The following is an 11,177-nucleotide window of genomic DNA, read 5'->3' on the forward strand; positions in this document are numbered from 1 at the left end:
AGGAACCGGGCTGGAGGGGAAAGTGTGGGCAGAGCCTGCAGGGTGGGGTCAGAACACTCTGATGGAGGAGAAAATGCAGGGAGGGGGACGGCGAGGCCCCCACGGGGAAAGGCGAGCCCTCCCCCACTCCCAGAAAGTTCTCAGTGCCCAGGAAGCCTGGCACTCGGCCAGCAGGAACACAGGGGCACCGAGTCTCAGCAGCTCCCAGCCAGATCAGAATGCTAAAGGCTCAAGGTTGTCTGATGGCCTGGAAGCCAGCATTCCCAAGCCAGCTGTCCTCAGAGGCTTTCTATGTCCAGACCACACCTGGAGGATTACAGGACGACCAGAGGTTGGCCCAGACACTCGACTCCCTAGTGTGATGTTTTGGGGCTTCCCTGGTGGCTCAGCTGGTAAAGAATCAGCCTGCAAGGCGGAAAACATAACTGAGGCTTTGGAGAAGGTCCTGGACTGGGGTGAGAAGGGAAGAGAGCCAGGCGCCTTGAGAAGGGACAGCACGGTGGCGGTGACCAGACTGTGGTGAGGCCAGCGACCGGGGACAAGGCCGCTCGGAGCCGCTGATGCTCACAGGCCACCCGGGGGAGTGCCGGGGTCAGTCAGGAGGCAGGGGGAGGAAAAGGGCAGGGGCCTTTCCTGGGGTTTCCGGGGGGGAGCACAGTGAGACAGGACCAACACGCCTGCCCCGCTGGTGCGGAGGCTTTCAGTGGCTCTGGGCGTGGGGGCCACCCCGAGTTGTCTGGAGCCTGCCTTGGGAGCATGCGCCCTACTGTCCCCAGGGCCTGCCCTGCCCTCCAGGCTCAGACCGAGGAGCTCAGGGTCGGAAGGCAGACAGGAAAGGGCATGGCGAGCAAACACGTCCAAACTGCCCAGGGAAGGAGGGTCTGCGCTGGGGGCACTCCTGGGATGCTGTACGCACTCACCATCCAGTCCGCTCCCTGGGCCTCCCCAGATCGGCCCCCAACCCTCCGCAGGCAGCGAAGCCCTGCCCCCACGCTGCTGCTCCAAGGCCAGAGGTCCCTCAGGGCCTTCGTGGAGAAGCAGGCCTGGGGGCTGGCTCAGCCTCCAGGACTGACTCCGCAAATGTCACAGGAGGTTCTGGGCAGGATAATAGGGGGTTGTTCACCACGGGAAGGACAGGGCGGGTAATCAAGACAGAGCATGGGCTGCCAGCTCCCAGAGAACAATACCCAGGCCCGTGCCCACGGGGGCGGCTGTCAGGAGCTCGGATCCTGTGGGGATCTGGTAAGACTGTGGCTGGTGATTAATGCTGAAGGTCACACAGCCCAGAACACTTCTGGAAATAAACATGCTTTCATAAACACAGGAACATCCTGAGAAAGCAGTCAAGCTAGGCTGGGAGACAAATCGCACAGCCTGGGGGCGGGGGGACAAGCACACGGCAGCCCAGCCCCCAAACCGCTCACCACCGCAGCTGTCCGGCTTGTCTGTGGCCACAGCGAGCAGCCTGGTTGGCTGACGTTGCTTGGCTGATGGCCAAGGGTCAAGGCTGAGGTTGGCACCAGCTCACAGGCGCATCTAGGTGGCACAGAACGACCTGTGGGGCCTCCTTGTGCATGGCCAGAGGGACAGGACCCATGGTGGGGCTTCTGCCCCTCAGGAAGAACAGTGGCTAACTGGCCTCAAGGTCGAGTCCTGACATTTGGGGCAAGGCTGACCCACCCTGTGCCTGAGTCCTGTCTTTCCGTCTGTAACTCCTGACAAGGTGGCACTGTGAGCATCTTCATCGGAAAACAGGAAGACAGAGGCTCAGAGAGGCAAAGAGACCTGCCCAAGGCCACACAGCCGCAGCCCTGGGGGTGGGGGTGGGGTAGGGCTCAGACTGCAACATCCAGCCCTCCCACTCAGATGCGGCCTCCAGCGTGCTTGTGACTCACTCTGACTCCAGAGGCAGGGATGACAGGAGAGCCCCAGGTCCCAGCCTCTGCAGTGAAGTCTGTTTATTGATGGAAAACAGGCACGTCCAGAGCGGCCCAGGGCTGGAGCACCCTTCTCCAAGGCAGAAGACGGGTCAGCTAGCCTCCGTCTTGCTGGGCTGGGTGGGATCCTGGTCCTCAGCCCCTTCCGCAGCAGTGGTGGGTTTGGGGGGCCCCGCAGCCTCTAAAAGGAGCTCCAGGGCCCCATCGCCAGCCACTCGGCGTACCTTCTCCCCTCTGGCTGCCAGGATTTCTTCAATATTCCTGAGAAAGAGGGAGGTGCTGTAACGCTTCTTGGCTGTTTTGCGTCTCGGGCCCTCAAGGGCACCCCAGGCCAAGCTTAAGTGTGTGGGTCCTGCACTGGTGTGGCACCAGGGCCACCCGGTCAAGAGGCCCCTGAACACTGTCCCTCACTGCGCGCTGCCCCTCACTGAACACTGCTCTCCACAAGGGGGCGAGGCTGACGCTGCAGGACCAGAGCCCCGGACCACACTAGCTCACATCCGCCCCATCTGGTGCAGCCAGCCAGCCTCAGAGAGAACAGAAATGTGCATGCTAGGACCCCCGCCCCATAGCAGATACTTAGGAAGGAGTGCCTTGTAGGGTGAAGGAAGGAACCACAAAGCGAAAGGTAAGCTGTTTAAGAGTCAACCTAGTCTGATCCCTCCAGTTGGGGGTGGGGGGCCTGACATGTCACCAGGTCCTGCTGCCCCTGAGGCTGGTACTGAGAGCAGAGGTCAGGCAGTGAAGCAGGGCCAAAGTGGGATGGCCTAGGGCAGAAGATCACATACTTGGGGCATACTTCCACCAAAAAGTTATCATGGTTCATCTGAATTTCAAGTTCAACCGTGCATTTCTTGACAAGGAAGCTGGGCTCTGTAATCTCATTAGAAGGGCGGTGCCCCAGGGACGGTGGGTGGGGCCACAGACTCAGGACGGACCAGGCTAGCCCGGGGGATACAGGCCTCTGTCCTCAGCCCTGCCCAGGCAGGCCTCACCTCTTCCCATCCAGGTCCGAGAACCAGCCCAGGTTGTCGGCGATGATGTGGTGGTTCTGGCAGCCCGGGCAAGTCACAATGACCACACCCTGGTGATAGGCGAGCTTGGAGATGCGCTTCGAGGACCTCGTCCCACAGACCTTGGGGAGACTCCAAAGTGAGGCCCTCCACACGGCCCCGCCCCTCCCGGAAGGCTTAGCCCCACCTCCGGAAGAATCTGTCACCCCAAGTGATAGCCCCACCCCTTCTGGAAGGCCCCGCCCCATCTTAGCCCCACCCCCGGAAGGATCCGCCCCCACTGGTAGCCCCAGCTCTTCGCGCGTCCCCGCCCTCTCCCAGATGGATCCGCCCCCGAATGATAGCCCCACCCCTTCAGGGAGGTCCCGCCCCCTGTGGATGGCCCCACCCTCCCTCACAGTTCCGCAACACCGTCGCGCGCCAGATGCGGGTCCGGGCCCCTCCCCTCCGGCACCGCCTCCGCCACGGGCCCACCTTGCAGGTGTAGACAAGCTGGTAGTGCGCCGGCCCGGGTCCCGGCTCGGAGCTCAAGCGCCGCCAGCCCCACCCCCAGGCCCGCCTTGTCCCCGCGGCCTGCAGGCGGGCCCGGCGACCCCACAGCCACCTCGGGCCGGGCCCGCGGGGCCGCGCGCGGCTCAACAGTATCGGCACGTGGCTCAGCGCCGCCCGCAGCATGCCGCCCGCCGGCCGCCCCGCCCCGCTGCCATCTTGGAAGCGGGCAGCGGCGGAAGCGACCCTCCCCGGCTTCCGGCGCCGGTGGGCGGGCAGTGCTCTGCTGCCCCCTGGCGGCCGGCGGTGAGCTCCGCTGCCCCCTGGCGGCCGGCGGCGCGTGCTGGCCGGCGCGGCGTCGGAAGAGGCGCGCTGGACCGAGACCACTGGAGGCGGCGATGTCCGGACCGCGGTAGTTTATTGACAAGGTTGCACTTTAAGGTCGCGGCACGTGTGCGCGTCCCACAGAACCCGCCCGTGCTCGCCGACGAAGAGGCGGCCTGGGGGGGCCGCGCCCCCTCCCGCGACGGGGAGGGCTGGACGAGGGGGCCGGCTAGGCGCCCTCGGTGTCGGTGTTGTCGCTGCCCGTGGTGTTCTCTCCGTCCGCCTCCCCCTGCCGCGCGCCGAGCTGCATCTTCCGTAGGGCCCGCTTCCTGCGGGAGACCGGACAGCGCAGGCGGGCGTGGGCTCGCACGAGGCCCCCGCCCGCAGCCCCACCCACCGCCCGCGCGGGCCCACCTGCGGTAGTTCTCGAAGCTCTCCTTGAGGCGCCGCCGGCCCTTCTCCTTCTCTGGGGGCTCCCGGCCGTTCAGACCTGCGTCCTGGAGGAGGGGCGAGGCTCGGCCTGTGGGCCCCACTCCCGGCCCTGGGGCTGCGCACTGGGGACCAGGTCGGCTGGGTGCGCTGTCCCTCTTTTCAGATGACACGACGGGCCCGGGGACCCACGGCTCCAGGCCAGGATTCCTTCCACTACAGTGTCTGGGGTGACCCCTTTTGTTGTCAGGCTCAGTGCAGTGGACAGGGAGGCCGAGTTCCACTCACTTAACGCTGAGCCCTGTCCAGAAGACCTGGACTGCTCCCTGCCCCCTGCCCAGCTTTGTCCACAAATGGAGGAGCCTCAGCTTCACCTCACTTTCCAAACACCCACACCCCAGGAGCCCGTGGGCAGAGTCTGGGATCAGCCCCTGGGTGTCCAGGTGGAGGAATCACTCTCCGGTGTCCAGGCTGAGAACCTCCCCAGGGGCCTCCCAGGGACCCCAGGCAGCCTTACCTCTGGGGTCAGTGATAGCTGTTCCTCCTGCAGAGCCACAGACGGCTGCTCCGGGCTCTCCCCGATGGCCAGGCTGCCTGGAAGGGAGAGTGCCTGTCCGTCCTGCCCTGTTGCCAGGGTCACGCTGGCTGGTACCTCTTACCTCCTCAACCTGGGCCCGCCCTGTGCCACCTCCTGGGTCCTCACTTGGACCTGCCAGGATTCCCGTTGTGTAGACACGGGGACTCAACGTTCACTTCTAACCCCCCGAGTAGATGGCTCAGGTGCCCTGGGAGCAGGAGCTGGGGTCCTAGGGCTCCCTCCATATCTGGAAGGGCCCAAGGCTCAGGACCCTCAGACAAAGTGCTCTGATGGGCTGGCTCTCCAGAACTGTCCACAGTGGGGGGCGGGTATGGATCCCAGGTCTTGGGGACATGGGGGTGGGGGCGGCCCAGGCCCAGGTCTTCCCCTGAAGCTCACACCTTTCCCTCCTCCTTGGCCTCTACCCTGGAGCCTGCCCCACCTCCTGCAAGGCGCCATGCCAGCCCAGGGTTGGGGCTCCCAGGCTGGCCAGCGGCCTTCACTGCCCACTCGTGGCCTGTGGGTCCTTCCTGCCCGTCCCTCGTGGGGGCTCGGTGGCTTCAAGCTTGCGTCTTTGGGCGGCAGCAGAGGGACCGAGTCCTTACTTCTCCATTTGCTGCCTCTTCCTCTTTCGGCGCCCCCAGCAGCTGGGGTCTGATGCTGAGGAAGTCTGTCTGGCTTCACACGCTACCTCTGCGGTAGCGCCCCTCCCCCCACCCAGCCCCCACCCTCCCCAATTCCCATCTGACACCCAGCTTCGGAGCCAGCCCCTCATCATCCCCCCGGGGCCACCCCACGCCCTGTGTCTAGGCAGGCAGAGTGATCCCGCCTCCGCCGCCTGAAGCCCCCACTGCGGTCACCCGGAGCTGTACCCCCTTCCCTGTCTGTCCCTACTTCTTGGGAGGCCGCACCTGGGCAGTGGCCACTGCCCCGCTCCCTGCTCCAGAGGGCGGGTGCCCCTCCTCTCAGCATCCCCGGGCCCAAGTGGAAGCTGACCGAGCCTGGGCCCCAGGCTCAAAGGGGGCTCCTGTCCGCTTTCTGGGGGTTGCTCATCCTTCTGAGCCCCAATGTGCCCGTCTTTGAACTGAGGCGTGAAGGTCATGGGGCCAGGGCTGGGGCGCGCATCCCCCGGCACCAGCATCATGCAGCGTGTGTACTGAAGGTCAAGACAGGAGCCAACTTGCCACCACGAGGAGGCCTTGGTCAGATTCCTCCGGGACAGGCGGCGGGTGTCCTCACCTTTGTCTGAGAGCTGGGTATCCTCCAGGTCCTGAGGGGGCAAGAACTTCCCAAGAGACATGGGGCGATCAGACCGCCGCCCTGCCAGGAGCGGACCTGATGGTCCATGCTGCCCACCCCGGGCTGCTGTCCCCACCACTGTCCCCGGGTGCCAGCCTCTCAGGGAGGGACCTCTGCTGCCCAGGTGGGCACGGAGCAGAGGGCAGGCAGTGCACGCCAAGCTCCCAGAGCTTCCGTACGGGCCTGTGGTCTGGCGTAGGCTGTGGCCCAGAGCGTCCGGTGAAGCCCGCGCGGGCGTGACCTGCAGTCACGCTCACCTCCTGGGAATTCCTGGGTGAGCTGTCCTCCAGGTCGGAGCTCTGCAGTCACAGAATAGGGGTCCGTCAGCAGGCTGTGAGGGAACTGAGCCACTCCTGGGCGTGGGGTGGGGTCCCGGGCCGGGCCCACTGTCAAGGAAGCCCCTCCCAGCTGGGCCTGGCCAGAATGTGCCTCCCTGCCCGCTCATCGTGCCCGGCCCTGAGCTGCGCCAGCCCTGCAGCAACCCTCCAGGGGGGGCTTGGCGAGGAGCCAACCTTCCGGAGAGAGGAGGGGCTCAGGAAGGGCCAGGGACCCCTGGTGGCTCCTCCCCGGGGCTCTGTGGCCTCCAGGACACACCTGCTCCTGCGTGGCTGCACCCTCTGCCCCCCTCCAGCACCCCCGTGGCAGGGCCGACCCTGCGGAGGCCCACCAGGATGAGCGCGTCCAGCTGCTGCCGCCGGAGCTTGCCCTCCACGGCCAGCAGCTGGCCCTCGCGCTGGAACAGCTGCAGCTGGAGCTCGTCCACCTTCTCGCTCAGCTCGCGGACCTGTTTCCGCAGCGCGTCCTTGTCCTGCAGGCTGCGTGCGTGCTGCGCGTGCAGCTCCTCCCGCATCAGGGTGGCCTGCAGGCAGAGGGGGCAGGGCAGGCGTCGGGGTGGGACCCTTGCTGAGCCTCCTGGCCCCGCGCCCCAGGACACACGCACACGCACACCTCCCCCCGGCTTTCATTTCCCCTCCCGATCTCTCACTTCTCAGCACAGTTTGATTTCTAGCAACGCTCCCGGGAGAATTTCCAGCAACGAGGCTGCGGAGGGGCCAGGAAGGGCCAGCGGCGGCCCCTTCCCTTCTTCCCTGAGGATAGCTCTCACGTTTGGGGTGTTTGTAAACATGACCCAGGTTCACTATGGGAAATGCGGACTGTTCAGAAAACATAAAGGAGATGACCGCCTCCCCCGAAGTGCCCCCGGCCACCCCGCTCCCATGTTTCCTGTTTCACGGGCGCGCTCGGCACCGAGAACACGATCGTTGACGGCCGTGTGATGTTCTTCAGAGCGAACACCCCACGCGCTCTCACGCCCACCCTCCTCAATGGGGACGCTGAGGTCAGCCCAGGCAACCGGCCCTAAGTGACCAGCCAGGAAGGCCGCGGCTGCGGGAAGACTTGGAGGAAGCCAGCTTCTGTCTCCAGCGACGATCCCTGAAGCTAAGCCACACACCCCTGTGTCAGCGCTCATGGCTTTGAACGAGCAGGAACCGCTTCTATCGGAGCTCATTAAAGGCTACCTTGACGACCGCCTCCCCCAAAAGGCTGGCATGGCCCTACCTGGTCCCTTTCAATGGCGACCTCCTCCATCTGCCGCAGGATGGCCTCGATGCGGTCCTTGTACATCTTGGAGTCCCTCCGCAGGGCCAGGCACTGCAGCTCGAACGTCTCCTTCTCCTCCGCACTCTGCGGAACACGCCAGCTAGACAGCCAGCTCCAGTGCCCGGGGTGGAGGGCAGCTCCCGGCTGCGGCTGGGCCCCCGACAGCACCCCCACGCGAGGCCCCTCCGCCTACCCGGGTGCGTAGGGCCTCGGCCTGGCGCAGGTCCTTGCGCAGGGAGAAGATGGTGGCGGCCTGCTGCTGGAGGTCCCGCTGCACCCGCTGCCAGTCCTCCTCCGGCACCTGGACGTGGGGGCGGCCCTGGTCCGGCTTCCCCTCCTGTGGATGCGAAGGGAGAGGGTGGTGGGGGACGGCCCGGCTCCCGCCAAGCCCGCCGCCGGCCCGGAGGCCCACCTGCACCGAGGCCTCCAGGCCCTGCACGCGTGCCTGCAGCAGCGCCTTCTCCTGCTGCAGCTCCCAGAGCAGCTCCTGGCTGGGCCGCAGCTCCATGGCGTGCCTGAGCTTCAGCGTGTGCTTGCGCTCAACCCTGCAGTCGTCTTCCGCCCTCATGAGGCTGTGCTTCAGCCGGTCGATCTGGGGGAGCGGGGGTGCTGTCAGTGTCGGCGGGCGCCCTGCCCCACCCCGCCCCCGCCCCAGGCACCTCCAGCAGCAGCCCGCGGTGCCCCGTGAGGGCCGCGTCGCGCTCCTCGCTCTGGCGGGCCAGGCGCAGGGCCAGGTCGTAGTTCTCGTCCTTGCAGCGCTGGAGCTCGCGGCTGCCCGCCTCGCAGGCCTCCTTGAGCCGCTGCACGCGCTCCTGGAGCTTGCGCAGCAGGCTGTCCTTCACGCGCAGCTCCTCGGCGAGGTCGTCTCTGGAGCCCAGCAGTGCCGTCAGCTCCTGCACCTTCCTCTGCAGCTTCATCACCTCGCTCATCAGCAGCTGCGTCAGGCCCGACTCGCCAGAGGCGTCTGCAGAGCGGGCGGGATCAGACGGCGCCCCCACTCGAGGACCCAGCGGCTCCGAGGCGGCTTGGCCAAGGGGTCAGCTCCCCACCCGGGGGATGAACTGAGGCGCGGACTCACCTCCGGGCCCTGTTCCCACCCACCCTGCCGACCCCACCAGGGCAGGACGACCCGGGGTCTGGGCGTCCATCTCTGTCTAATTCTGTCGTCATCTTGGTTGAGAGGTGGGAGGACGTGACCCTGCTGGCTTCTCGGGCAGGGCTTCGGCGAGGTCAGAGGGCCTTCTGGGTAGAAAGGGCTCTGGGCCAAGCATCAGCCTGTGCCTCCCCACTTCCACAGGCCCCACCCTGGGGCTCGGGCTCCCTTTCTTGCAGCCTCTGCCCCTCCACGAGCTCAGGACGGCGGGATGGGAGGGATGCCCACACAGGGCCGGAAGCTGGCAGCTTCCCACGTGAGGCTCACTCCTTTCCTTTCACCCATGGTTTACCCATCAGGGGACCAGGTTCCCCCGCCCCTCGTGCCCCCAGGCCTGCACCCACCACTCACCGATGATCATGGAGAAGACGCGGGTGGGTTCCTTGCCTGTGACTTTCCTGTACAGCTGCGGGTAGTACAGCTCCAGGCTCTCGAGGAAGGCCACGTAGCCCTTGTGGCCCGTCCGCTGCAGGATGTCCAGGAGCACTCCTGTGACTCAGAGAGGACGCACGTGGTGGCCCACGAGGCTGCAGAGAGGGCCAGCCTGGCCCCACCTTGGGGCGCTCCCAGGGGGGTCTGCCGTGTGGGGAGTGGGCATAGTGGCAGGCAGACGGGGCGGAGGCGGGGTGAGAGTCGGGGGACCAGGGTGGGGGGGCAGAGTGCGGCCGCCCGCGGCACTGACCCACTTTCCGCTTGCGGGTGACCAGGCTGGGGTCGCTGAGCACCTGCTCCTCGTCGTCGGGGCTCAGCACGTTGCACTGGCGCAGGTAGGGCGTCACGCGGGCGGGGTCGATGGCGGAGATGAGCTTCACCCGGAAGCTCTCCAGGGCGCTCCAGCACGCGTCCTCGTTCTCATAGTCGGACATGGCTGGGGGTGGGGGTGGCCGCTGCTGAGCCGCGGGCCCGCGGGGGCCCAGGACAGCCGTCTCGGCCATGGGGGGAGGAGCCCCCGGCTGCCGTCGACTCACCCAGCGTCTCCCCCCGCCTCCCCAGGCCCTGCTGCCGACCCTCCAGGCGCCCTGGGCTTTCTCTCCCAAGGGACCCTGGTAAGCGTCGGGGGCGGCGTGGAGACGCTCCAGGGTCAGGGTGGTGTCTAGGAGGACACAGTCGCCAGCCCCGCGGCCCTCCTCTGGCCCTGCCCGACCCCCCAGGACACCCCAAGTGCTGTGGGGGCTGGTGGGAGGCACATGAGGGAGGGGGCCAGTGCTGGGGCACCCGGGCCCCAGGCTGTGCTGCAGGACTTCCTCCTTGCCCGCGGGACAGCAGCCCTCATATCCAATCCTCCCAGCCTCCCTTCTTCCGGCGGCCGGTGACGCAACAGTTGCCCAGCAGCTACTGGGCCGTTCCCGCCCCGGGTCAGGCTTGGCGATGCGGTGCCCTCTGGGAAGGGTGACTGTGGATGGCCCGCTGGAGGGTGCAGGCCCGGGTGTCCTGGGAGGGGCGGGCTCCCGGGCCCTAGGCCCCCGCCATCCGGGCTCCTGTACTCCTCCCGGATGAGGCCTCGTTCTTGGGGGCTGCCCGGCCAGCTCTCCACTAGGAAACCCCCCTACGCCGGAACGGCCCACTGCACCTCCCTCCTGCTCCACGTCCAGGAGCCCCTCTCTCCAGGGCCAGGCTAAGCTGGGGGCAGCCGTGGGTTGCCTCCTCCCGGCGGCGGGGATGGACACCCTGACCCCGCCACCTCCCACTAAGCTTCCGATCTGTGGCGGCAAGGGAAGGACGAGCCTCCAGCTTGCAGGGAATGGGCCACACTCCTAGGGATGAGGGTGGCGGCAGGTTCGGGCTGCACTGCCTGCCCAGGGCAGATGAAGCGCTGAATGAGAGCACCCCCGGGCCAGCCCCTGCCTGCCAACCCTGACGTCTGTGCATCCTGCACCTGCCGACCCCCACGGCTCCCTCTGCTGAAGCGACAGGCGGGCACAGGGTGGCCGTGGAGCAGGGACAGGCCACATAGCCAGGACCCCCTGGTGCCCCGCTGGGTCTGCCCCACACCCCGTCCCCTGCCCCAGGCCCGAGCTTGGGGCGCCACCTGAGGGAAGGGCATTGGGTCAGTCTACCTTGCGTCCGCCTGGGGGGCACCTGCACGCCCGTCTGCCGGATTCAGTGCTGGCTGCCAGGACGGAGGCGGGCGGAGCTGGGGGGAGAGCCCAGGGTGCACTTCCTGACGGGCCCAGCTCACCCCAGAGGCAGGGGGGACCGTCCCCCCCGCAGCCTCCTGATTCGCCCTGAGCAGGGCGGCCCCGGGAGGTGGGGATAGGGAAGTGGAAGCTGCTGGGAGCCCCGGGCGGGAGGGCCAGCCAAGGTTCTCCCTGGGGCTGGACGAGGCCAAGCCACCATCCAGCCCACTGTATTCC

The 11,177-nt window shown here is 66.9% G+C and overlaps 2 protein-coding genes across 2 annotated transcripts; both read right to left on the reverse strand.

Annotated features, from left to right (window-relative positions):
- Positions 1-1,943: 1,943 nt before the first annotated feature.
- Positions 1,944-3,682, reverse strand: DNLZ (DNL-type zinc finger). The gene is made up of 3 exons (XM_055541541.1): positions 3,425-3,682; positions 2,933-3,072; positions 1,944-2,198 (listed from the first exon to the last, which is right to left on the reverse strand). The coding sequence occupies exons 1-3, from the start codon at positions 3,623-3,625 to the stop codon at positions 2,030-2,032; spliced, it is 510 nt and encodes a 169-aa protein (XP_055397516.1). The 5' UTR covers positions 3,626-3,682; the 3' UTR covers positions 1,944-2,029.
- Positions 3,683-3,822: 140 nt separating this feature from the next.
- On the reverse strand, positions 3,823-10,945 carry CARD9 (caspase recruitment domain family member 9). The gene is made up of 13 exons (XM_055541540.1): positions 10,881-10,945; positions 9,506-9,691; positions 9,175-9,312; positions 8,330-8,634; positions 8,083-8,262; positions 7,864-8,007; positions 7,629-7,754; positions 6,736-6,927; positions 6,326-6,367; positions 6,009-6,054; positions 4,710-4,786; positions 4,178-4,260; positions 3,823-4,092 (listed from the first exon to the last, which is right to left on the reverse strand). The coding sequence occupies exons 2-13, from the start codon at positions 9,687-9,689 to the stop codon at positions 3,993-3,995; spliced, it is 1,617 nt and encodes a 538-aa protein (XP_055397515.1). The 5' UTR covers positions 9,690-9,691; positions 10,881-10,945; the 3' UTR covers positions 3,823-3,992.
- Positions 10,946-11,177: the final 232 nt, after the last annotated feature.

The sequence above is a fragment of the Bubalus kerabau genome, chromosome 11 (genome assembly GCF_029407905.1).
Source record: "Bubalus kerabau isolate K-KA32 ecotype Philippines breed swamp buffalo chromosome 11, PCC_UOA_SB_1v2, whole genome shotgun sequence".
Classification (NCBI taxonomy): Eukaryota; Metazoa; Chordata; class Mammalia; order Artiodactyla; family Bovidae; genus Bubalus; species Bubalus kerabau.

Excerpts from the sequence above, each read along its gene's own strand:
- CARD9 (XM_055541540.1), bottom strand. The coding sequence starts at position 9,689 with ATGTCCGACTATGAGAACGAGGACGCGTGCTGGAGCGCCCTGGAGAGC. Across the intron at positions 9,313-9,505 it reads CACCCGCAAGCGGAAAGTGG|GAGTGCTCCTGGACATCCTG; the intron begins GTCAGTGCCGCG and ends TCTGAGTCACAG. Across the intron at positions 8,263-8,329 it reads ACCGCGGGCTGCTGCTGGAG|ATCGACCGGCTGAAGCACAG; the intron begins GTGCCTGGGGCG and ends CCGCTCCCCCAG.
- DNLZ (XM_055541541.1), bottom strand. The coding sequence starts at position 3,625 with ATGCTGCGGGCGGCGCTGAGCCACGTGCCGATACTGTTGAGCCGCGCG. Across the intron at positions 3,073-3,424 it reads AGCTTGTCTACACCTGCAAG|GTCTGTGGGACGAGGTCCTC; the intron begins GTGGGCCCGTGG and ends AGTCTCCCCAAG. Across the intron at positions 2,199-2,932 it reads TCGGACCTGGATGGGAAGAG|GAATATTGAAGAAATCCTGG; the intron begins GTGAGGCCTGCC and ends CCTCTTTCTCAG.